The following is a 26,211-nucleotide window of genomic DNA, read 5'->3' as shown; positions in this document are numbered from 1 at the left end:
TTGTTTCGGACAAAGGCCAGTCCGAAGTGCTAGGTTTTAAAAAGGTAGGTATGATGATATGAAATGCGTTTTAAATATAAATAATATTAAAATATATTAAACAATAGTTAAAAGTTGCCTAATGAATAATGCATAGTCACTGTCTTTGTCCTCTTTTACGCTGTAAGCGCCATCTATCTGTCATAACATACAAGCAATCGATGTTTGCGCCATCTAGGTGTGGCTATTGCAAGCTGCAAATAACCGTTTTGAAACATATGTCGGTGACTGTAGGTTTTACAGAGGTTTCAGGCAGGGTTTACACAGCCAATCTGGCATCGTAAAGCGCTTGAATGTTTTAACGAAATTTCACACTGCCACCTGTAATTCGGCATCCTGAACCTAAAAATGGGATAATGAAGATTGAATCGATGAAACAAGTTGATAAGTTGTTTGGCCGGTTCGTTTTGCTTTGATTTTCGGCTGTGAAATAGGGTCCGCTCTGGTAGATCTATACGCTAGTTTGACCTAATAGTCGTTCAAAATTATAACTTTTTTCGATCTGTTTTGTTGGTTCGACAACAATAAGAGAGAGAAAGAGAGAGAGAGTCAAGAGAGAAAAGAGAAAGAATCGGGAAAGAAATTAGAGAACAATGAGTGAGAATGGATAGATAAATGAGAGAGAATCGAGAATGAATCAAAAGAGAATCGAGAGATCAACGAAAAAAAAAATCGAGAAGGTATCGCGAGAAATGAGAGAGCATGGAGAAAGGAATGAGAATGAATCGAGAGAAAAACGATAGAACATAATAAATAAATGAGAAAGAAATGAGAGAGAATTGAGAGAAAAATCAGAGAGAAATGAGAGAAAATCGGAAGAGAAATGTGAGAAAAATGAGAGCAAAGTGAGAAAGAATGGAGAGAGAAATTACTCAGAAATGCGAAAGAGTCCAAAGAGAAACGAGAGAGAAATTAGTTGGAAACGAGAGAGAAATGAGAAAGAAAGGAGAGATAGTTTGGTGAGAAAGGGAAAGGGGAAGGGGTGGACTTAAGAATCTCTCGATTTGCTTTCACTTTCTTTCTCGATTTTTTCTCACGATCTCTCTCGATGCTCTCTCGAATCTCTCTCAATTATCACTCGATTTTCTCTCGATACACTTTCGGTTTTCTCTGGAATCTCTCTCATTTCTCTCTCTATTCTCTCTCGGTTCTCTCACACTTTCTTTTTTATTTTTCTCTCATTTTTCTCTCCATTCGTTCCCGATGCTTTCTCGATTGTCTCTTATTTTTCTCGATTTTCTTTCGATTCTCTCTGAATTGTTTTCAATCTCTTCTCATTTCTTTCTCATTTTTTTGTTTTTTCCATTTTTCAGAATTCAATTCCTAATTTTTGTCTCGATTCTCTTTCATTTCTCTCTCGATTCTTTTACTAATTTCTCATCTTTCTCCCTCTCGATTATTACACATTTCTTCCTCATTTCTCTCTAGATTCTTTCTCATTTTCTCTTATTTCACATTCATTCTTTTATTCGATTATTTATCTTGCATCATTTCTATAGAGATTTGCTCTCAATTTGCTCTCATCTCTCGCTCTCTTCATTCTCTCTCAATTCGCTTTTATTTCTCCCTCTGTCAATTCTCATATGTTTCTTGACTCTCTCTCTTTTTCTTTCTCTCTCTCTCTCTCTCTCTCTCTCTCTCTTTCTCATTTCTGTCTATATGGCAATACAGATCGAAAAAATGTAATATTTCGATCACTCAAAAGAAGAAAAGACTTGGTCATTGTCTAATATTTTAAAATTTGATGTGGCTAAATAATTCTTTCGCCTGACATAAATCATTTAAAGAGCAAAAGTTTTGAAAATTAAAACCTTTGCCAACAATTGACGCAATGAGAAAGAAACTTTGCAGGAGTCACTTTTCTAAACCGACTTTCTTCTGACCACAATGAGTGCAAAGGCATGGTGCCAGAACGCAGGACCACGATTTCATGGTTACAGCTTTCGTTCCACCGAATGATGACATTTTTTGCAGTTACAATCTCTCCCGAACGTTTTGCCGATGAAATTGGCTCATTGCCAATTTCAACATTCTTACAAACGATCACGAACGAATGATGTCGGAAGCTGGTTAGAAGGTAGTTTTTTGTTTGTTTTCAATTTCTTTTTACACCCCTTCACCCGTACGCTTTCAAGCCACTGCGGTGGTTTAAAACAGACGATAAAGAAATAGAGGAGGTTTTTTTTCTTTCCATTCATTCACACCGTTCGACGGTGCAGGCGTGTGCGTTAAAGTTATGTTGGGAAACTTCAATGATGACAGTTATTGGAAATTAGAGATTTTGCCTCACTGGGGGGAAAAAGGCTACGCTAAAGGACGTGGAAAAGTTTGGTGCTAGTTAAAAACAAAGCAAAAAACGAGGTGTTTTTATTCGCCTTCCATTTAATTATTCTCCTCACAGAGTTTTTCTCAGGGAGCGTCGGTATGCTTGTTGTGGAATGCTATTTTCATTTCATTGGTTGGGGGGATATAGTTTAAATAATTACGTGTGATTTTTTTAATTCTATTTTCTCCTGGTTCAGTGTGACATGCTGATGAATCAGGAAAACGAAGCACTGGGATTAGGCTGCTTGATGCAGGCGCTTTGAACTAAGCACTTGTTCGATGGGCACTGGTCCAATGGAACTTACTCTAAGGGGCCTTTTCCAAAGGATCTATCTGAAGGGGCCTGATTCAAGGGTCCTAGTCGAAAGGGGCCTGTTCCAAGCGGCCTGTTCTACGGGGTCTAGCCCTAGGGGCCTAGTTCAATCGGCCTAGTCCAAGCGGCCAACTCTAAGAGGCAAAGGTCAAAGGGTTGCTCCAAGGGACCTGGTCCAAGGTCTAGGGGCCTGGTCCAAAGGGGCCTAATCCAAGAGACTTAGTCCAAGGGGTCTAATCGAAGAGCCCAAGGTGTCTGCTCCAAGGGGCTTTGTACAAGGGTTCTATTTCGAGGGAGCTTTTTCAAGGAGCTTTCTCCAAGGGGACTAGTCCAATGGGTAGGCTCCAAGGGGTCGAGCTCAAAGTGGCCTACTCCAAGGGTTCCAATAGGTTTGTTCCAAAGGGCCTGCTCCTAGTGACCTGTTCCAAGGGGTCTAATCTAAGGAGCCTAGTCCAAGGAACCTGGTCCAAGGTCCTGGTCCAGAAGACTTAGTCCAAGGGGCTGCTCCAAGAACCCTGGTCCAAGGGGCCCAATCAAAGAGCCCTAGCCTAAGGTGTCTGCTCCAAGGGGCTTTGTCCAAGGGGTCTACTTCAAGGAACCTACTTCAAGGAGTCTGCTCTAAGGGGCTAGTCGAAGAGAATAGTTCCAAGGGGTCTCATCTAAGGAGCTTAGTCCAAGGTACCTGATCCAAGGTCCTGCTCCAAAGGTCGTAGTCCAAGGGGTTTGTTCCAAGGGGCCTGCTACCCGTGGCCTGTTCCAAAGGGTCTAATCTAAGGAGCCTAATCCTAGGAACCTGATCCAAGGTCCTGGGCCAAAAAGACCTAGTCCAAGGGGCCTGGTCCAAGGGACCTGTTCCAAGGGACCTGTGCCAAGGGGCCTGGTACAAATAGCCTGGTCCAAGAAGTCTGGTCCAAGGGACTTAGTCCAACGAGCCTGCTAGATAAAGCCTAGTCCATGTGGCACAGTCGAAGAGCCCTAGCCTAAGGGTGTGCTTAAAGGGACCTAATCAAAGGGCCTGCTCCAAGGGACCTAGTCCATGTTCAAAATGCCTATGAGATCTTCTTCGAAAACTGACGAAAACCTCTTAGCTGCTATTCGGAAAGAGCAGTTTTGGCTCCGTGCGTACAATAAAGAGTTTAATGAGTTGTACGGTCAAATAATTTTCTAGATCAAGCAAATTTGAAAATGATGTCTTGTAGTGACTGCTTCCTTGCTTCGCACCTGAACTGTCATGCCTTTGCATCCGTGAACCGTAGTATATTCGCTTGCTGTACGCTTGTTGCCTACTTTTCGGCGTTGTGCTTCCAATTCTACATTTGAACCTCAAACAGAACAGTGCCTGCAATATCACTCCGAAATGATGCGCTACGAAACGCTAGCAAGCGAAATTACCTGTAAACAAACACCGCTTAAGATCGTATCGTGTGCAACGTGCTCGTGCATGCTACGTTTATAATAGCTAATCATAATCTTCCGTACCATGGCGCAATGAAAGTACAAATAACGGTACAGCACAGGAAGAGATGAAAATTAGCTGCGATACACCGGTTGGTTGACGTCATTTCCTATCACGATTTCCCCACTGCCACCGAAGGGATCAGTTTCAGACGCGGCCTGGCAGGACCGCCCGTCACACAACAGGAACACTGTAGCGAATAATTTCAATTAAAATCTAATTACCCATTGAAGCACTCGCTTATATCCGATGGGTGATGTTGGGTGTTCTGGGTGGCGTAAGAAGGACAAAGACCAGAGTTGGAGAGAGATGGAGAGAGAGTGAGAGAGATAAAAAAAATCATTTCCCAAAGTGTACATTGGAAAGCGAATGGGTGCGAATCCTCGCCATAACCGGAGGGAATAACCGATCATGGTAAATTACGTATTGATTGAAACAAATGTTATTCCATTATGTAGCAGTCCCCTTATGCTTGCCAGCCCGTGCCATCATCCGTGCAGATCGTGCAGAAGTGCGTGATAGGTATGCAATGTGCAGTACAGCGGATAAGCTGCTGCTTGACGCGTATCAAAGCGTTTTGGGATGCATCCGGATACTACGCCATTTTTTGTGCTCTCTCTGTGTGTGTGTGTGTGTGTGTTCAAGTGGATGTGGTTGTATGAGAATGTTAATGAGTGTGTAAATGGGATTCCATTTTGCAGTGTTTAATGTTCGCCCGAAATGTTAAGTCATACCATGCGAGCGCGCTGAATAATCGACCCGTTTTGGGTCTCGTTTTGGGACGGCGACGAGCAGTTATGTGTGTCCGACGCCAGCAGCAAAGGAATGATAAATACAATGATGAAAATGGAATTGTATGCGCTTTTAATTGAATGTTACGTAATCTATCCTCTGTTAACCACAAACAGAACCGGAAATGGAGCTTCTAACATGTTTGGTCCATTTATTTGAACATTTGACTAATTAATTCACTGAGTGATAATCATTGGGTGATTTTACACTAAGCTCCTTTCGATTAACGAATAAAAAAGAAAGAAGAAAAAAGAAAGAAGAAAGAAGTAAGAAGAAAGAAGAAAGAAGAAAGAAGAAAGAAGAAAGAAGAAAGAAGAAAGAAGAAAGAAGAAAGAAGAAAGAAGAAAGAAGAAAGAAGAAAGAAGAAAGAAGAAAGAAGAAAGAAGAAAGAAGAAAGAAGAAAGAAGAAAGAAGAAAGAAGAAAGAAGAAAGAAGAAAGAAGAAAGAAGAAAGAAGAAAGAAGAAAGAAGAAAGAAGAAAGAAGAAAGAAGAAAGAAGAAAGAAGAAAGAAGAACGAAGATTCACAACACAAAACTACGTCCGATTTCCTCTCGAGTTCAAGCCTGCCATCTTGCCGTGTCCCTTACATTCTCGGGACAACAGTTTCACTTGCTGTGGTTGACACTGGTAAACGAAATGATTGATCGAATTGATAAATACCCGTGCTTTGATAGATTGAGACAAGCTGATACACACACTCACACAGGTTTTCCGTCCTTTGGCAAATGGCCGCTTTGTTCCCCCGTGTTGCTATCCCTTACCTTCCACCTGGCAAGTAGGAAGGGGTAGTGTACATGACCTTTTGTGACATAATTGTAGCCTGCCATGTGATTTTGTGTCAATCGGCAACCGACTCTAGCGCACGTCGGCAGTGTAAACGGTGGTAAGCAAGCCCAGTTGACAGTTTGATAGGCGATGCTGACGGAAGTTTACACATGTCATGCTACATGCCGGCTGAAATCAATAGTCCGCCTAGTCCTTGTTGTCCACGATCAGAAATATAGTGAAGGGCATCGAATTTCCGAACCATTGGGAAATGGTCACTCTCTATCGGTTTTGCCCCCATCGGAAGGGCGAGGTAATGATCCGGTACAAACACACACACACACACACACAAACAGCGATACAGACGATGAAGAATCAATAACAAAAAACGCGTGACCCTGAAGACGAGGGTCACTGGAGCACTCACCCTCCGGGTACGGCTGAGCGACATTAATTAACATCAATTAGGTTGCGATTTGTTATCCGGACTTAGCGGGAGCAAACGGCGCTCCCAGTCACAAATTTTTTCGACACATCATCATAACTCATTAGTTGATTGTTTGTGTTTGTGTTTAAGTGTTGGTTTCGCTGCCCATGTTGCACAGATCATAATTAACAGTACGCATCAAGCACGTGCGGGAAGTTTTGGTTTTTGTTTGTTTGTTTGAGGGTTATTACGATTTGGCGCGGATCGATTCGTAAGTTTTAATGAGGTGTTTAGTTTATTTTATTTATTTATTACTAAGGTCAGATGCTGTACTGTCAGGTGTTTAGTTTAGTCGAACTTCGCGAATTCGAGTCGAATCAAGCGCCAGACAGAAAAGGCGCCAGAGAAGGAGAAGGCATCTGAATTGTAATGTTGGGTAAAAGTAATGTAATATGGAAACTATTGTGCTATAAATTTAAAGTTCGCGGTACAGGTTGCTGATGTGTAAAAATCGGATGAGGCGGTTCTGCTGTTGCTTGTCGGGAGATAGTATGATGGCTAGGTCGGTATCTAGTTGGCAGGTGGTTCGGTGTGTAGTGTATCCATGGCAATCGGTAAGGATGTGGCGGACGGTAATGTCGACGCCACAGAAGCTGCAAAGTGGAGGACTGGATCTGTCGAGAAGGTAGGAGTGGGTCAGGCGGGTGTGGCCAATGCGAAGCCGGGAAAGGACTCGTTGGATGTGGCTGGAATCGGGATCGTCCCAGGGTGCGGTGTTGTGCTTGATGGAGCGGAGTTTTGTGGAGAGGTCTAGGTTGTGCCAGGTGGTGTTCCAGTGTTGAGCGACTATTGCGTTAGTGAAGCGGATGGCGTCACGGCGTGAAAGAGAGCTGTGCGGTTCGGCCGGATGGAGCCGACCTTCGTTGGCAAGACGGTCGGCTTTCTCGTTTCCGTCGATTCCGGAATGACCCGGAATCCAACAGAGGACTATTTCAGGAGATGGAAGGATGTCATCTAGGAGCTGAATGAGTGGGTCTTTTGAGGAACCGTGTTGAAGGGCTGCCAGGACACTAGCGCTGTCGGTGAAGATGACGTTCGGAATGTCGGTCCGAAGTCCTTCATCGGCGGCAAGACGGATAGCTATTGCTTCGGCTGAAAAGATAGAGGTGTGGTTAGGGAGCTTGATGGCGCAATTTTCGAATGGAATGGATCCCACAGCCGGCTGACTCCCGATTGACGGAGCCGTCTGTGTAGATGTGGTGATGGTGCTGGTATTTGGTCCGGATCAGGTGCGTAAAGGTGGTATTGGCGATGTGGCTGCTTTTTCCGGTTCCCCGGAGAGTTTGTTTCAGTTCCCAGTCTATGGCAGGAGTGCTATGGTACCAGGGACGTGTTCCCCGGCGGCTGGATTGGATGATCGGAGGAAGCTGGTGGTTGGTGAGTTGTTGCAGGTCGGAGTTAGCTCTGGTAAGGAGGGCAGTTGCGTCGATACCTTTCTCAAGGATCCGAGCTGCAGCTGCCACGAGTCTGTTGGTGATGATATGCTGAAATGGAAGAAAACCGCTTTCGCAGAGGAGGGAAACAATCGGGCTGGTGACAAAAGCACCAGTGGCGTAGCGGATGGCTGTATGGTAGACGGGTGCTACTCTCTTCTCGAAGGTTGCTCGCTCGCGGGAAACAATCTCGATGCCGTAGAGTAGTTTGGGTAGGAGCCAGGCGTTGATGATGCGGTTCAGGGTTGATCGGGAGGCCCGAGCTTTGCCAGCTTCGAGCATGCGGAACAGGTTCAGCCGGCTGTTAGCTTCCTTCTTAACCTTGTTGGAATGTGGAAGAAAGGAAAGGTGTCTGTCGAGTGTTATGCCGAGTATGTCGGCAGTTCGTGTGTTAGGTATTGGTATATTGTTGTATGTAATAGATCGTCGTTGTTTGCAGAAAGAGTGTTTGCAGATATGGAGGATTTTGGATTTGGTATGTGATATTTCATAACCTGTCCATCTCGACCACTGTCGAATCCTGTCAACCCCTGCTTGCAGGAGTTTACGAGATTCACAAGCAGTACGTGATGAAGAGGCCAGAATGATATCGTCTGCGTAGAGGAATGCTTGGATTTCTGTGGGAATAAAACTAAAAAGGGATTCCATACTAATAAGGAAAAGGGTAGGCGATAGAATGGCTCCTTGCGGAACACCATTCTCTAGTGTGTAGGGGTTGGATAGTTCGGTTCCTATTAATACTCTAAATGTCCGGTCCGTAAGGAAGCTTGCAATGAACTTGGTTAAAAGTCCACCAAAGCCCCAGCGGGACAGTTGTACTAGGATGGCGTGACGCCATGTTCGGTCAAAAGCTTTGGAGAGGTCAATTATTGCTAGATCTATGTGACGTTCTCTACTGGTGGCTTTTTCTAACAGATCGTCCAGCTTGGCAAAGTACGTTTCCGTGCCTCTACCCATCCGGAACGCATGCTGGTTATTGCTAAGGAGATTGCGGTCCTCTAATTCCTGAGTTAGTCTACGGTTTACCATCATTTCCAACACCTTAGCTATGCAGTTAAGGAGCGAGATAGGACGGTAGTTATCTATTTCATTAATTGATTTGTTAGGTTTAGGAATCGGTACGGTTAGGCTAGTTTTCCAATCCGCCGGGATATTCCCGGTGGACCAGATACTATTGTAAATATTAAGAAGAGTTAGTTTTGCATACGGTGGTAGGTTTTTAAGTAAAGAATAGCCTACGTTGTCAGGGCCGGAAGATTTGCCTTGACATTTCCTAAGGGCCCAGTTAAGTTCTGCTATTGAGAAAAGTCTATTGTATCTATGGTTAGTGGCATCTACTTGGGGAAGTGGAATCTGTTCTACGGAAAATTTCGTCGGGAAGAAACTTGCAGGGCACCGAGACGGATGAATGACGGGATCGAGGTGGTGTTTATACGGAGCAGGAAGATGTTGGTCGGCACTAATTCACTGTTCACTTTACGTTTGAATCTACGCACAGAAATTACGCGTTGATCCTTCAGTTCTTCTAAAATTGTCTCGTCACTAACGTCTTTCAAGTCTGGGGAAAAGATTACACACTGAACACTGTTCAAGGTCGTATGGGGAGTCACTGTCACACTAGTCCCGTCAATGAGTTTGGAGAGGGTTTGTAGCGATTTAAATTGTTTGGAACTACGGGTCTTAATTAGGAGTTTTTTGCCGTTGTCAATAACTTTGCCGGGTTCGGAAAGTTCACCAGCAAGGGAGGACAAGGATTTACCAATGACGAAAGGGTTTTTTGGGAGGAGAGAGCCGTCGGTTGTTTGTAGGACAAGGAACTTCATGTCTCCGTGGTCATTGTTCTTGTCCATGTAGTCTGGTAGGGTCCTCTCATTTCGGGAGGGCCCGCCGAGAGGGGGAAAATCCCTCTCGTAGGAAGGTGGGCCTGGCATTGTAATGCCGGGCCCAGGAAAACAAAAATTATAAGTCCTGTCAGTCGTAAAAGTAAATGTAAACACACTACACTTAAAGAATATCACCACGACACACACTCCTACACTAAACGAGTCTTTTTTCTCACTTAAATTGTCTCTTTTTTAATACCAGCACACAAAAATTATGAAATTGCCAGGGCCTATCTTTCTCTAAAGCTCTTAAAACTAGCACCACGGCACAAAAGTCACGCACGCACCACGGAGAGGTATAGAACTTCTGGATTAGTTTTTAGCACAGGTACACTGGGTAAAATAAAAAACACCTGGTAGGACACTGCACAGCAACACAGGAAAATCGCACAGGTACACCGCGTAGAAACCACTGCACAGCAGCACAGGGTAACAGCAACAAGTCGCACTACACACTGTACAGGCACAGAGAAATCTCACTACAACAGGTAACACTAGGAACACTGGTGAAGCACTGAACCGGGAGTACAAGCAGAACACGTCTGTTCAGGTTGACTGTCGTAGCAAGAGTGAAAGCTTCACAGTGTGCTTTCAGTCTGGTCAAAAATGGTTGAATAATGTCGAATGAAATATTGCTTATTATACAATAAAATCCTCTCCCCACTCCTTCCTTCTAATCCTGAGCAGTCATTTTGGCTTAAGGGGGCTATGTACTTATTCGCAGTCGCACAAGTGCGAGACAATCTGGCCTATAGCTTGCATGGCGTTCTCGGAAGGTAACGGAACATTGATAAGATGCATACTTGTTATCAGGTTACAGTGCTGCACACAAAAGATTCTAGAGAGGGCCTTCTCGAGTCTTTAACCTTTTTTTTTTGCAGTGGCTCAGCGCAAGTAACAAACAAAAAAGGGTAAACTAAAATGCAATCCGTGCTTGATAACGGTACTGCACGGAACGCAGTGTTAAATTTCGCTCAGGATGTTCATCAACTAATCGAAATTTTAATAAAAATAATTTTCTTACTGTCACACCAAGCCACACAAACAAGGGTAAAGGGGTAGTTTGCGCCGTGAGCTTCGTACGTTCGAATACCCGAATGTCTCTTACGGGTGGTAATCTTTATTAACATGTCACAATATAATTAACGGCGATGCACTCGCCTCGCCTTCATTTCGGGAAAAGTGCGTCAGGCGTGCCGCTGGCAAAGGGCAATTATAGTTTGGACTACATTTGTTCCGGTGTGCGATTATTTTGGTTGGAAACATGTATAAACTCAATTAAAGTGTTTGGGGAAACCTTAAAAATTTTAGGGAGAAACTGTTTAGAAAAGCATGATCATGCGAGTATAAAACGATAATTAAAAAAAGGGGAAATTTTGAATCCGCTTTATAGTGTTGCTTTACAGTTCTTCTCAAAAGCGCTATAAGTATTGCAAATGTACCTTGAACAGGCTGAACAGCGCAGATAACATAATGACCTCCCTGAATGGTCTTCCCCATGTCTACGAATGGTAAATCTAATGACGCGAGTAAAATCGTTGCATTCGGCTCCAATCCTATTGGCTTGGCCGGATAAGCTTCGTCATTAGGTCTGATGTGAATGTGTGCACGTTTAATGATTGATTTAAAGCTTGAGCTTGGTGAAAAATTTTGTGTAGAGCATCATTGAACATAACGTACTGCTCTGCCGCGCGGACATAGCCACCATAAGTAAGGGCAGTGTGTCGACCACAAGCCACAGTGACTCCATCGATAATGATGAGCTCAATTTCTTCTTTTCAGCAGCAGCAGCAGCAGCAGAGTTTTCACTCCGAACAATACTATCAGGAAAAGCTAGTCGAATCGAACGCATAATGAGCGCATGAAACGTGCAACGAACGGGTAACACACCTAACGAGTTGGTAACGATAGCTGTGTTTGTGTTTATCAATCGAAAAAGGATTTTGTGTGTCATAGAAGGTGTTTTAAATTTGTTGGGTTGTATTTGAAAATTTTACTATCATTGTCTTGGAGTACCTTCTTTGATCGTTATGATTTAGATCTATTAAACATTTGATTCGTAAGGCGCCTGAAAGTATGCACCAAGGCATAGGCTTAATTTTTGTGTACGGACTGGTAAGCAGAATGTTTACGGATGATTAAAAAACGCAAAAATCTGGTGGTTTTTCTCTTTGTATGAGCAGTGTTGTACGAATTTTTAAACTGATCGCATACTTTTAGGCGTTCAGAATGAATGTCATGCCCAAAGCGGTAGAACGCAGCGTGACATGTAGCTGTTACAAAATAAAACTTGGAGAGTGGTGTGACGGTGTCTATGGGTTAACTTTTCTACTTAAGCCAACTCCGGCCAGATATGAAAATGCGTGGAACCGTATGTTTGTATCTGCAGCGCCTTGATAGTAGCGATTAGTGAGAAAAATAAAGATAATGTCGTTGCCCTCAATCACTAGAGATAATGGTAAAAAGTAATGTTACCTACTGCTATTCTACTGGCTACCCAATTACTGGAAATATTAACTGATCAATAAATGGTAACAAGCCTTACGGCAGTAACAGTATTGGTGCACGGCAGTAACCGTATTTATCGAACGATTTCAGTCCACACACTGTGCAATAAGATTCAGCTTCACTGCACGCAGATAAAATGACTCCACTGTAAAGACACCGTTTCGTTATCAATTGGGCGAATTTGCTCCAAACCCGAGTTCTGTAAGAATGGACGTCATTCCTGCCCCACTCGACTCGGCGGCTATCACGTTCACGGCGGTTATCACGTTGGACCATGTTATATTACCTTGTGCATTATCGAACATAACGATTCTGAGTTAAAAAAAATGAGCAATCTTTACTGGAATCTGACTGATCACGGTGGGGAAAAATTTTTTTGGAAAAATGATACAGTCACAGCGACATTCTACTTTTGCTTTCCGGTTGTGCTATTTTCATCGACATACGCCGTGCCGTCCAATCGCATTTGGCGGGAATTTGGTTGAGATATGCGAGTGGTTAGGTGTGCGTAAGTGCGTTTGTGTTATTCAGAACTCTTCTCTGCCTTGGCACTACAACCTCGTGAGGTCTCGGCCTGCCATTTCTGGCTTTCTGAGACTTGCTTTTACCCTTAGTAAAGTAGTCCGCCCTACGTACGGCGGGTTTATCATTTCAAAAACCAAACCACAAATACCTGCACACCGTTGTACTAGCGAGTAAGCTCGCGATAACACACGTTGCGAGAGTTACCGTATTCAACATCGGCAACATACAACATCATCAGCGGTACTCGACGACGATGTAATCCAACACCGCCTCGACCATGGGACGATCAACATTTCGACGCCTCAGCATTCCGGCCGGCCAACGCTGCTCCGACCGTGAGACCAGCAACCCGACGCCGGAACATTCCTAACGTCACGTGGCCGAACCAACTCCTTGGTGTGACCGTGACCTCCTTTCCTTCCATACCACTCCTATATCCATAACTGTAAACTTATAAACATAAAAATAATTATTAAGTCAGTCTTAATCGGACCCTCCAGCAAACAAGAGGCGAATAAAGCGGATCATCCCCAACATAAAAACATTTTTGAGTTTTAACTGGCGCCCGAATAGGGACCCCCCTGACAAAGTGGTTAAAAGTGTTGTAACACCGTAGCAGCGATCGCGGACAAGTCTCCCCGAAGGAAGAGAGGACCCCTAGTAGATCCCGTGAGGAACAAAACGGACAGCCCCAATCTTCGCGCCGCAGCCACGTACAGGATCAACCCGAAAAGATGAGTCACGCTGTCGCCTTGATGTTGCTGTGAGTTATTTTTAAGTTATATTTTTATATAATTGTTGTTTACAATATCTATGAATTGTGATAGGAAAAGTATCGGAAAAAATTAGTGCTACGAACAGGTTTTGACAAAATATTATAAGTGGAATAATTTCTTACTCTCTCAACAAACAAGTGACAAGAAAGTTTTGTGCCAAAGTGTAAAGTGTAGGGACGTGTAATTTGAGTGAATTGCGTTTTTTTTTTACATTGCGGTTTGTGGAAAATTTAGCACTGTGTGTATTGATTGTGATTTTTTTTTCTCAGTATTGACCTTTGTGTGTAATTTTTTTTTGTTTAAATTAGATTATTCAAAATTTTTCGTAAATTCAAAAGAACTGCAGTATTTGATAAAAACAGAATGTTTCCAAATACAACCAACAATGAACCAGCCCATGCTGCTCAGATGTCGGAACAACATCTAGCACCAAATGAATTTTTGGACATAGGCCGTGTTCCGGATTATGTTAGGGATTTACCGGTGTTTAATGGAAAAGTCAGTGACCTAACGCGTTGGATAATAGAAGTTGAGGAAATGTTTCAAATGTACGAACGTGTGCCTAAGAACACAATACAGTATCATATTCTTCAAGGTACTGTTAGACGTAAAATTCAAGGAGAAGCTGCTGATGTGCTTAACTCAAATTGCATAGATGGTTCTTGGGAAACCATAAAGCAAACTCTATTGCTGTACTACAAAGACAAAAGAGATACAAAGACATTAGATCATGAGTTGACGCTGATTTATAAGAGACAAAATGAGTCTCTTAGCAGTTATTTCAGCAGGGTAAACGAATTGCAAACTGCAATTATTACGCAGGTACATGCAGATAGCAAGTATAATAGGAATGCTCATGTACACATAAACTACTTTAGAGAAAAAACTCTAGATAGTTTTATTAGAGGGCTTGAGAAACCTCTTTGCTTTTTATTAAAAAATTACAACCCACCAAATTTGAATGCAGCCTACAATTATTGTCTGGAGTATGGCAATGCTAATATAAGGTCAGCACCTTTTAGGAACGAAAGAGCTCCTAATACAGTTCCTGTGCCGAGAGGTTTGTACGTACCTCCTCCTGTTCAGCCACAAATGAACACCAGTTTTCAATATCAACACAGGAATAATAAAAGTAACGGGTACAAATATAATCCGAGACAAAATGCTCCCATTCCAATGGAGGTAGACCCATCGATGAATTCAAGGGCCACAAAGAGTGGTTACAAACAAACGCTAAGCAAAAGACCCCAACCAGGTTCGTCCCAGCAAAGGCATCCCAGTCAAGCGTACCCTATAGATGGTACACTTGAACAAGTGGAAATACATAAGTCATTAGAAAAAGAAGCTGGAACAACTAATTTTTTAGGATGGACCGCAAAATGGTAGCTCCATTTCTCTCCTACATCCTTTTGCGTACTACATCAGGGGAATACCCATTTTTAATTGACACTGGTGCAAATATTAATTTGATATCACCGAAGTTAGCATATGCTTATAATTCTTCCAAACCGTACAAGCATATCACGAACAAAATCAATAGTGCAGCTGGTTGTTTTAATGCTGATTTAGCTATTGATATAGCATTTTTTGAACCGAAGTCAATGAGGAAATTTCAATTCCTTATTCACGAATTCCACCCATTTTTCGCTGGAATTATAGGAACAGGTATAATGAAGGAATTAAATATAGATATAAGCATGAAATATAAATGTATTTCAGTTTTAACTGGTACTAAAGATTGTTTCGTCGTACCATTAAAAGAATATGTCAAGGACAAACAAAATTTCCTTATAGATTGTCGATTGAATCATCTCGACAAGGAAACGAAGGATAAACTTTCAAATGTTTTAGAAGATGTAAAGGAAGTATTTTATGAACCAAACAAAAAATTAACATGCGTCACAAACGTGACATGTTCGATAAATACAACGGACGAAAGACCAGTACATCAAAAAGTATATCCATATCCTGCAGCATATACGGAAGAAGTAAATCTACAAATTAGAAAACTTCTTCAAGATGGAATTATAAGACCATCTAGATCTGCATGGACATCACCAGTATGGATAGTCCCGAAAAAAAGTGGACCAACCGGTGAAAAGAAATTTGAAATGGTAACGGATTATAGAAAAATAAACGAAAAGACAATTAGCGAACGTTATCCGATGCCGGAAATAACGTACATTTTAGACCAACTCAGAGGTCAGAAATACTTCTCAACGCTGGATCTCGCTTCAGGATTTCATCAGATACCAATGAATCCTAAAGATATGGAGAAAACAGCATTTGCCGTAAACAATGGCAAATATGAATACACAAGGATGCCGTTTGGACTGAAAAATGCACCGGCCATTTTTCAACGAGCATTAGATGATATACTTCGTGAACATATAGGACGAATATGTTATATATACATGGACGACGTTATTGTTTTTGGAAAAACAATAGACGATCATCTAACAAATTTACATATAATCCTGAATACACTGAATAAAGCAAATTTAAAGGTTCAAATGGATAAATCAGAATTTATGCATCACGAAATAGAATTCCTCGGTCACATTGTATCATGCGACGGAGTGAAACCAAATCCCCAGAAAATTCAAGTTATCAAAGAATACCCTGCACCTAAGAACATAAAAAGCCTTAGATCATTCCTTGGTCTAATGAGCTACTATAGAAGATTCATTCGTGATTTTGCTAAAATTGTAAAACCACTTACGAATCTATTGAGAGGAATTAAGAATCCGGCTTCAAGTAAAAAAGTTTCATTTTCCTCAGAGTAAATGGAATGTTTTGAAAAATTGAAAGCCATACTGTCATCAAAGGATATCTTAATCTACCCCGATCACAACAATCCCTTTATACTAACCACAGATGCATCTGATTTTGCCATTGGAGCAGTATTATCACAAGGAGAAATTGGAAAAGATCGTCCAATACATTTTGCATCTCGCTCCTTGTCAAAAACAGAGGAAGCATATTCCGTAGCAGAGAAAGAAATGCTTGCTATTATATGGTCTTTAAAGACTTTACGAAATTATTTATACGGTGCTAAATTTAAAATTGTTACCGATCATCAGCCTTTAACCTTTACATTGTCCGAAAAAAATACGAATGCCAAATTGAAAAGATGGAAAGCATTTCTCGAAGAACATGACTATGAAATAGTCTACAAACCTGGAAAAACAAATGTAGTCGCTGATGCATTGAGCAGAATTGTATGCTCTATGACGACAACGAAGCATTCAGCTGAAGAATCGGACACATTTTTCATACCTGCCACAGAAGCACCAATAAATGTTTTTCGTCACCAGGTATTTTTGGAAAAAGGAAAAAACAGCGTCATAGTAACGTACCCTTTTGAAAAATATAAAAGAGTAAACGTAAAAATTAGGGATTTAAGCGATGAAACGATATTGCATTTTCTAAGATCGCATTTTGATCCATCGAAATTAAATGGATTACATACTAGTGAAGGAATTATGGGTCAAATACAAAATGTGTATAAGCAACATTACGGTCGACAAAATATGCTAAAAATACGATTTTCCCAGAAAATATTAGAGGATATCGAAAGCCCTAGTGATCAAATGGAAATAATAAATAAAGAGCATAGCTTAGCTCACAGAGGTCTGGAGGAGAATAAGATGAAAATAATGAAAAAATATTATTTTCCAAACATGACATCTAAGATCAGAGGATATATAAAAGATTGTATGATTTGCAACGAGTGCAAATATAACAGAAATCCTATCAAATATCCTTTGCAAAGAACTCCAATACCTCAATCTCCATTTGAAATTATGCACGTTGACATACTGTTTTTGGAGAATAATCATTTTTTAACATGTATTGACAAATTCTCTAAGTATGCTCAAGTCAAGCAAATAAATTCAAGAGCAACAGTAGACATTCTACCCATTTTGAAGGAGATAATATTAAGACACAAACCACCAGATACATTGGTAATGGATGGCGAAAAGTCTTTGAATTCAGGCGATATGATGTGCTTTTTTAATAGCTTCAACATTGAGCCATATATAACACCTACGGGTCGTAGTGAAATTAACGGCGCTATTGAACGTTTTCACTCCACATTGCTAGAGTTGTATCGTATAACCAAGCATGAAAATCCACAAAAAACACTTTTGGATTTAGTGAACCTTTCAGTTTTAAAATATAACAAATCAATACATTCTTGTACTAAATTTAGCCCATTTGAAATTATTACTCCCTCAAAGGACACGACCCCAATACTTGAACAAGTCTATAAAAATTTAAAAAAGAAACAAGATAAGGATATTGATTGGCACAATAAAAAGAGAAAGGAGGAAGTTATTCCACAAACAGCTAAAGCTTTTATGAAGACAAAAAGAAGGATTAAACATGCAAAGCCATTTAAAAAAATTGAGATTGCAAATATAAATAGATCAACAGTCACAACAAAAGAAGGAAGGAAGGTGTATAAAAATGATCTTAAAATTAAATCGTAAAGAAAAACTATATTCACAGATTGATACCCAGCGTGATGGCACAAAATGTTACAATCAGTAGCCTGGAAAACATACCGATAATTGCATTCGATAGAGGAGAAGCCAGAGTAGCAACGGGAATGACAATTTACGTACATCATTTCGAAATAGGAGCCAATCAGAATGAGCTTCAGGTTTTGTTAAAAGAGTTTCATACAATAGAAGAAACACAGTTTACAACAATAATTTCAGAAGAGTTCAAAACCACCTATGAGTACATTGGTTAGAACGAAACGTTGGGACACACTCGGAACGATCTGGAAATTCATTGCAGGAACGCCAGACGCGAACGACCTAAGATTAATAAATTCAACGTTAAATGATTTAATTACAAATAATAATGCACAAATAATCATCAATAATGATTTAACAACGCGAGTTAAAGAATGTTTAGAGAAAGTGAAACAATCTTTGAGTGTTTTCAGTAGTTCGACGGTAGAACTTTAAGCATTAAATATATACATTAACCTGAAATATTTAACCGAGAAGCTAAGCATTATTGTGGAAAGCATTACGTTGGCAAAATTATCTATTACTAACCCACGCCTACTAAGTAAAAAAGGAAACAGATTTGATAATCGCGAATTTTAAAAATAGCAGGTATCCGTTACATACAGCTATAGAAGCTTTGTCAAAAACTTCAACTAAGGTAGCTGTTAACAAGAACGAACTTTTATTAATGATACGCGTCCCTAAACTGGAATCAAGAGTTTATCGAAAAATACAGGTGTATGCGATTACGAATAGAAATAAGAAAGTTCATGTTCCCAATTCCCTTTACCTATCAATCAAATCCCAAATGTTCACGGTGTCAACATTAGAAGACGACATCTACCTCGCAGAAAATATTGAGGAAGACAACTCAACGTGCATCCCGCATCTGATTAAAGGGCAGTCAGCAATCTGCGATTATGTGGCAAATCCTTCGAAATCAGAGGTCATCAATGTCAACACGGGCAATATCGTGATCAGCACAGACCAATGGTACATCCTAGATTCGACATGTGGTATTCATGGGCGAAATCTTACCGGATCAATATCAATATCGTACGACTCTTGCGATATTTTGATTAACAAGACAATGGTTTCGACGCAAGTAATAGACATCCCCGGTTCACCGATCCATTTGCCGATATTTGGAATAGAGGTTACATTTCGCAATAAAGTGATAAACCTGAGCATGGATTATCTACACGATCTACACAACGATTTGCAAAAGCATATGAACCAGATAAAGTTAGATAACAACAGTTTAACCTGGTCCTGGAAATGGTCTGTAAGCAGTATCATTAGCACCCCGTTATTGGTAATGATAATAATTTCGGTGTATGTGTACCTGTCGAAAAAGAAAAGTAACGTCAAGATACAAATCAACGCGATGCCAGATACTCAGACTCCACAAAATAACGGAACGGAGACGTCGTCGACAAGTAGGATGATGTTAGCATCGGAGTTCAAGCCGATCACGATGCAAGAACTGTTTCGTACGGAGCCTCAAATTTAGGAGGGGGCGAGTTACCGTATTCAACATCGGCAACATACAACATCATCAGCGGTACTCGACGACGATGTAATCCAACACCGCCTCGACCATGGGACGATCAACATTTCGACGCCTCAGCATTCCGGCCGGCCAACGCTGCTCCGACCGTGAGACCAGCAACCCGACGCCGGAACATTCCTAACGTCCTTGGTGTGACCGTGACCTCCTTTCCTTCCATACCACTCCTATATCCATAACTGTAAACTTATAAACATAAAAATAATTATTAAGTCAGTCTTAATCGGACCCTCCAGCAAACAAGAGGCGAATAAAGCGGATCATCCCCAACATAAAAACATTTTTGAGTTTTAACTCGAGCACGAAAAGCTGACACGAACCGCTCTGAAACATGTAGTTTCACCGATAACACACGTCAACTGTTTGAAAGCCAAGGTGTCAACTCCAATAGCAAATTTGGAGCTAAGTTTGCACTTAATAATGTCCCGTAGATACTTTTGGAAAGTCGTCGGCAGGTCACACGCACCACTTCATGCGGCATTTCGTCCCATATCTTTAACGACCGTCTCTTGCAACGATGCGCTGATGAAACATGGCCAATGCTGCTTGCACCACTCCGGAACGATCGTAACGTTATGGGGTGGAGCTGAATCCTTTTGGAAACAAACGGTACGGTTTCAAAGTGGCTTTGGGCAACATGTTCTAAATAATATTTCTTGTCGATAAATAATAATGGCAACCTCTCCCTTTGATCGCGATACCTGCCCAAACCATTGCCGTTCGCGCAATTGAATACCGCCCGACGGGTCTTGTACCGCCCGGCTGGTACATCCCGAATAGATGCTCCAAAAACACGATCGTTCTGCTTATGCAAGGGTGTCTCTAGAGTGAACAGTTTTGCGTCCGAAAAGATGATGATGCTTCTTACTGCGTGTGTCTTCAGTAGTAAGCGAGATCTCAGTGGTCATAATTCTTTCTGCCCATCGTACAAATACGCGCTTGGGCCCAGGTCACTTACTACCTCCTTGTCCTGCTCGATGACAGGTAAGGCGGCATGGGAAGTCTCGATACAAGACGATCACCTTCCCATGCCCTATTCCTATACATACAACGTCCCTTGCCTCCTTTATTCGCCGAATGTATTTATTTATTTAAGTATTGTCCTACTGATTTAAAAATCCAAAAGAGCATACCCATACACCTTAAATCCGTGTTACACACGATCCAATTCGGCGTTTGAAGTTGGCAATTCTGAAGTGATAGTCAAAATTGTGAAAATTCTTGTTAAAAACCCTGCTCATGTCTGCAATAGGTTCATGTGCTGCCTAGGTTCATGTCCCTCCCGTTCCACTCCGTTCCTCCGACCTCCCCTAGACCGCACCAACGTGCCGTGCGCAGTTCCTGGCCACAATGCTCATATTCTGCGCCCGTTACCAATTTTTCCCTCTACATTGTAGAAGATAAGCTGTTAAGATTGGATTGTAGGGAATTTTTTAAATCCTAGGACTTGGAAACAAATACAGACTAAATTGAACTGAATCCATGTCCCAGAAGCGTTTGTACGTACATACGCGCATTCACGTAGCGGCGACTACTGCGATTAGACAACTACAAATACAGTTCTAGCTTCGACCGACGTCACCGTCGCCGATATATTCCTGATCGGCAGAGGCGCTTACTTCAATGTGGTTGTTATCAGTGCAAATTTCCGATGTAGGAAAAACTCCGATACAGGGAAACGGAAACAAAATGTTATCACTACAAAAAAATTAAAAATAAATAAACGACAACGATTAACAATGTAGGAAGAGGGAAAATATACATGGGTTCACAAGACTAGGCGTCATGAGAGCTCGTATTTGTGAGCAACGAAGGCGCAATAACAGTGACGAGCATTGCAAACTGTACGGTGATCTCATCATTGAGCACCGACCGGCTCAACATCGAGTCCAACCGATACTGTGAAGCAGGTTGTGGCGCCTGATAAGTAGGTAAGAAAATGAAAGCTGGTGGTGGTTAGTTTCGCATAATTGTTTCTGCTTTCCGTAGTCGCTATGCTACTTGAGGCAGGGTGACTGGCCCTGCGCTCAAGCCCCCAGGTACCTCTGGAGGGCCTCGTGGCAGTTCGGTTTAACGTCTGGTTACCTCCCCGACGTACAGGCAGACCAGTTGCCTGGTCTGCCCACCCCCTTCCTGTTTAGCCTTTCTGCACCATCCGCCCAAGGGGTAGGGACAGGCCCGTGTACCCAAGCTTGGATAGGTGGTGGGGAAAGTTACCACTCTGTACGACGAGGACGTAACGGAATAGGAGTTGGGTAGGAGAGACTGTGTAATCCCGAAAGGAGTCTCGGATCCTACCCCATTAACAGAGCTCGAGCTAGCGGTATCGAGGATTGTTGCAGCAGGCCAAGACCGCAAAGCGGTTGTAGCGCCTGATAAGTAAGTTTCCGGAGTAAGGTGGTTAGTTTATTTATTTATAGTTATTCCGGACACCCAGCAGAATCTTTATTGTCACTACTTAAGCTCTGCGATCTGGATCGTGATCGACTTTATCTCAATTTTCGATTTACGGCCACAAGAACAAAAGGACAAAATACCTGTCGCCATATTGTTGACCTTATCTTAGTAAACTTCGTTTTTTTTTGTTCAGAATTTATTTTCACTCGCTTTTATGTTTTCGATCGTCAATCGTTCTTCTTCCCCTGAAGCTGCCTAGAATGTTATGGCCGGTCTTTCCGGTTTGCGAGCTTCCAATCCTCTTTTCGCCATATCGCTGCCATCATCGTTTCGTATCGCTTTTGGTGACTGATCATTTTTATTTGACTTGAATAAACCACAAAGTTTTCCCCACATTCCAGTTGAACCTTCACTTGTTACTTGTTTGGGCTGTATGGGTTCCACCTTCACGCCAAGCATCGCGTCGGCATTTTCATGTTCACGCAGAAAGGTTTGATATCCACGCTCCGTAGTAATCTCAATTGGGAAGTGGTTTTTGTCTGATGATAAGAGAAAGAGGTGGGAAACACAACATTAATAAATAAAGCATTTAATCCTGCTGGTAGCACGATTAGGAATGCGTCCAGTTGGTAAGAACTGGCCTTAATCATCAAACATTCCTATGCGCACTAGCTTCATTAGTAGCCGTGAGCCACCAAGGTACGAAATGGAAAAGCTCTTCTCAATAATTATCAACTCTTCTCACCTTTCCAGTACACAGCATATTTCACCGGCTCAGTGAAGGAGCAACTTCGGGCAAGGAACCACTGCAGCTGCTCATAATCTATAATCATTGATCTTCCATCCACTTTCAAGGTTTTCATCAGTTGGCCATATTGCACGAGTATTGTCAAAGATTTTACACTTTCCATTTGGCACCGATCAACCGACAACTTTTAAAACGCAAATGTGTAACGATGACTCACATCGGGCAAGAGAACGGCACAAACAGCGGCAAACGCAATGTTACAGCGAAGGCGAATGACAGCGTACTGGTTGGTTGGATTGGCTGGTTGTTGCGCTCATTGAGACTGATAATCACTCACACGTCTCAATGCGCACTGTAACGTTGTGTGCGTGATGGCGTTACAAAGCAAGGTAGGGGAAATGTTGGTTGGTTGGTTGGTGAAGAAGACGGGTGCAATAGCCCCCCACTCTGCTACGATTTTTGTCCCATCGGCAGTGATGAATTGGACAGTTGGAGTGCTGGTCCTGCCAAAATGTTTAAGTGTTCACGAGTAGTTGCGTTCAACTAATATCCAACGTCCATACGCTTAGCTCAGTATGAGTGCGAAAAGGCTCGATCCTCACTTGGGAGGATCGCTGTCAAACGCTGATAACTCATAACTGTTAAGATGGCTTTGGATTGCAACAGGATAAACAGTAGGGGTACGGGAGGGCCGGACCTTTACACGGGTTCAACTCCGATTCCGTAGTGAAGACTAATTCGATCGATCGAACTACTTGTTCGAGACGAACTTTGTGTCTCCTGATAGCATATTCCTTGACACATGGAAAAACCTGTGCTGTGACCTGAGCAACGCTGCAAATGCAATACGATTTAAGTCCATACTCTTCTTCTTCTTTGGCTTGAGGCTCTACAGCGAGTCATCCTGCATACGAATGGGAACCCACACGGGATTCAATCCCTGTTCTTTCCGTGTGAGGATCGAACCACTCCATCTGACATCGTGCAACCAAACTGTCATCCGATATCATTCGTCAACTCCCATCCAAAGTGTGTGCGACCAGCCGTTTGTGACTCAGCAAGGGGGCTCCAGCTTTAGTACGAAAAGGTGTGCGATTATATTGAATAACTGTTGTCTATGATCGAGATAAGCAGTGTCTTGTACAAGTAACCAAAAACCAAAAATCGCATACACTGACACATATTCAAAGTGGCGGATAAACGCAGGCGATGTATGCGGAAAAGCGATTATGCAGATTTGTGCCTAGTTCCATACAACAAATATTGAGTTTTAATACTGAAAGGATAAACTTAGTTTTTTGTTTGTTTTTAAATTCTTTTATTTATTACTAAGCATGGCGGCTCAAAAACATATTTTCAGCACTTCGTATTTCGCTTTTCTTTTGTTGGTGGTGTTGATGCTGGCTTCTTTTGCATGTCCTTAGAACCATTCAGAATTTATGGAAGGGGTACAAGGCTCTGCTCTTTGCTATGGTTCGGGCTTTAAAAGTCATACAAAATTAGTGAAACAGTAAAAATAAAATAAGAAATTGGGTAAACAAAATCCCAAACGGTTTTTTGTTCGACAAATGAAAATCATTAGTTTTGCTTATTTTTCAAGCATCTTTGACAAGGCAAGCTCAAACAATCGAGGCACTAGAACAGTTTATATCACCCCGACAGCAATTTAACGCAATAAATTTATCAATTTATGCTGTTATTTTTTAAAGTTTTAGCAAATTTATTCTGACCAAAAAAAATGTCACAAATTTGTGTCGTGCCTAGCGAACAAGCGAACATTGAAAATCAGATTCCACCTTAACCTGTGATCGCCCTTATTATTGGGTAAAAAGCGCCAAAAACTGTCTGGATGATTCCTCCCACGCTCTCTGTATGAGGTTCGTTTCTTCGTACACGTTCCACCAGCACAACGATGCGCGCGTGTTTATTTGCATGCTCTCGCATAAAGGTTCGATATCCACGTTCCGTAGTAATTTGAATCCTCATTCCAGTTTCGTCTACAGATAAAACAAAAGGAGCAAAAAACAAAACCAAACACATAAAATTAGCAAATAACTGATGAAACTTAAGCTATATTCCTTAGTATCGGGAGGAAGTAACTAAACCGTTTTCTTCTTCCTTGCCACTATATCCTCGATCCACTCGGGGGCGGAGGCCGTCTCTGAAGGGAAGTTGAACCTCGGTCCTGCTCCTGTGAAGACCGGTGCCACCCTCGCCACGACCACCCATACCGCACAGAAACTAAACATTAGCAAACGTATGACTACCACTCACCATCGTAATACACCGAATATTGCACCACATGATCATAGGAGCGATTTTTTATGATAAACCACCGGAGCTCCTCGTAATCTCTAATCATTGACCTTTCGTCCACTTTCAAGCTAGACTCTATAGAGTCATATTTTATGCTTATTGTCAACGATTTAACCCATTTGGGATTTGTTTGTGGCATTTGAACGTCAGTCGATGATGCCATCTTTCACAGGCAGCGAGCAACAGCGAACGCAACGTTACAGGGAAGGCGAATGACAGCGTACTGGTTGGTTGATTTGTCGGGCAGTTCGTTTCGACCTACAGTCACAATCGGAGGGGAATTGTTGTACTGCCGTGTTGTTGTGTGTTTGTGAGATTGTGATAAGGCAATGCTAGGGGAATAATGCCCAAGCAAACCGAATCGGTCAAAACGGTGTTTGTCGTCACACATACTGACTTCGCTTGGTTGTCCGATATTTCGCTAGCTTAGAGCAGTGCAGAGCTCAGTGCTGTGGTCCTTACTGGTAGTCGTGAGTTTCTGCTAGGTAATTTCTTTATCAAGCCTTTTGCTTGTACCATACTGACGGATATGTCTTCTTCATTCTTCGATCAGCTTCACGATTAAGAGACAAGGACTGGTGTCCAATCCGTTTCCAGGAGACTCGGCCCATAGCTGCACTCCTCCACCCCCGGCTGCATCCGATCTCCCTCAGGTCTGACTCCACTTGGTACAGCCAACGAGCTCGCTGCACTCCTTTACGCCTCGTGCCGAAGGGGTCGTTGAAAATGGCGAGTGCATTGGTGTCGCCACAGTGTGCGATATATGGCACATTTCGTGCGTTGTAGGAGTCTTCAGGGATCTCCGAAGTTTGGGGAGCCCGTAGTAGGCACGATGCGCCATCGGATTTCGCTGCTTACTAAATTACGATCGTGCCAAGGTAGCTGCACTCCTCCACTACCTCAAGAGTCACGGTCAGAGCCTCCAGCGAACAGGTACTTTGTCTTCGTCGCATTGATTCTCAATCCAATCCTGTCGGCCTCGCGTTTCAGTCCGGTGTACGACTCACACACCGCCGCAGAACTCCGTCCGATGATGTCAATGTCATCCGCGAAGCCAAGGAATTGGAGAGACCGGGTGAAAATCGTGCCCCTGATGTAGAAGCCCGTGTTTCGCATGACACCTTCGAGAGCGATGTTAAACAACTGACGCCTATGATGAACTCGAATGAGAAGAAAAATTTTCTTCTTCCTCTTTCTTCCTTGGCACTACAACCTCGTGAGGTCTCGGCCTGCCATTTCTGGCTTTATGTGACTTGCTTTTACCCTTAGTAAAGTAGTCCACCCTACGTACGGGGAGGCAGTCCGGATGGGATTTAAATTCCGGTCCAGTCGTGCGAAGACCGGCGCCGTTA

At 42.3% G+C, this 26,211-nt stretch overlaps 2 protein-coding genes across 2 annotated transcripts; both read right to left on the bottom strand.

Annotated features, from left to right (window-relative positions):
• Positions 1 to 21,973: 21,973 nt before the first annotated feature.
• On the bottom strand, positions 21,974 to 22,842 carry LOC118507353. Its single transcript, XM_036045760.1, has 2 exons — positions 22,541 to 22,842; positions 21,974 to 22,334 (listed from the first exon to the last, which is right to left on the bottom strand). Exons 1-2 carry the CDS (start codon positions 22,704 to 22,706, stop codon positions 22,051 to 22,053), a joined length of 450 nt encoding a protein of 149 aa, XP_035901653.1. The 5' UTR covers positions 22,707 to 22,842; the 3' UTR covers positions 21,974 to 22,050.
• Positions 22,843 to 24,239: 1,397 nt separating this feature from the next.
• On the bottom strand, positions 24,240 to 25,191 carry LOC118507355. Its single transcript, XM_036045763.1, has 2 exons — positions 24,818 to 25,191; positions 24,240 to 24,540 (listed from the first exon to the last, which is right to left on the bottom strand). Exons 1-2 carry the CDS (start codon positions 25,020 to 25,022, stop codon positions 24,341 to 24,343), a joined length of 405 nt encoding a protein of 134 aa, XP_035901656.1. The 5' UTR covers positions 25,023 to 25,191; the 3' UTR covers positions 24,240 to 24,340.
• Between the last annotated feature and the right edge of the window lie 1,020 nt (positions 25,192 to 26,211).

The sequence above is a fragment of the Anopheles stephensi genome, chromosome 2, assembly GCF_013141755.1.
Source record: "Anopheles stephensi strain Indian chromosome 2, UCI_ANSTEP_V1.0, whole genome shotgun sequence".
NCBI lineage: Eukaryota > Metazoa > Arthropoda > Insecta > Diptera > Culicidae > Anopheles > Anopheles stephensi.
The sequence above is the reverse complement of the archived record's forward strand: the minus strand, read 5'-3'. Positions and strand labels throughout refer to the sequence as shown.

Bases quoted from the DNA above. Each gene is read 5' to 3' on its own strand.
- LOC118507353 (XM_036045760.1), bottom strand. From the start codon at position 22,706: ATGGAAAGTGTAAAATCTTTGACAATACTCGTGCAATATGGCCAACTG. The intron at 22,335-22,540 runs GTGAGAAGAGTT...TCTTATCATCAG, and splicing joins ATATGCTGTGTACTGGAAAG to ACAAAAACCACTTCCCAATT.
- LOC118507355 (XM_036045763.1), bottom strand. From the start codon at position 25,022: ATGGCATCATCGACTGACGTTCAAATGCCACAAACAAATCCCAAATGG. The intron at 24,541-24,817 runs GTGAGTGGTAGT...TTTTATCTGTAG, and splicing joins ATATTCGGTGTATTACGATG to ACGAAACTGGAATGAGGATT.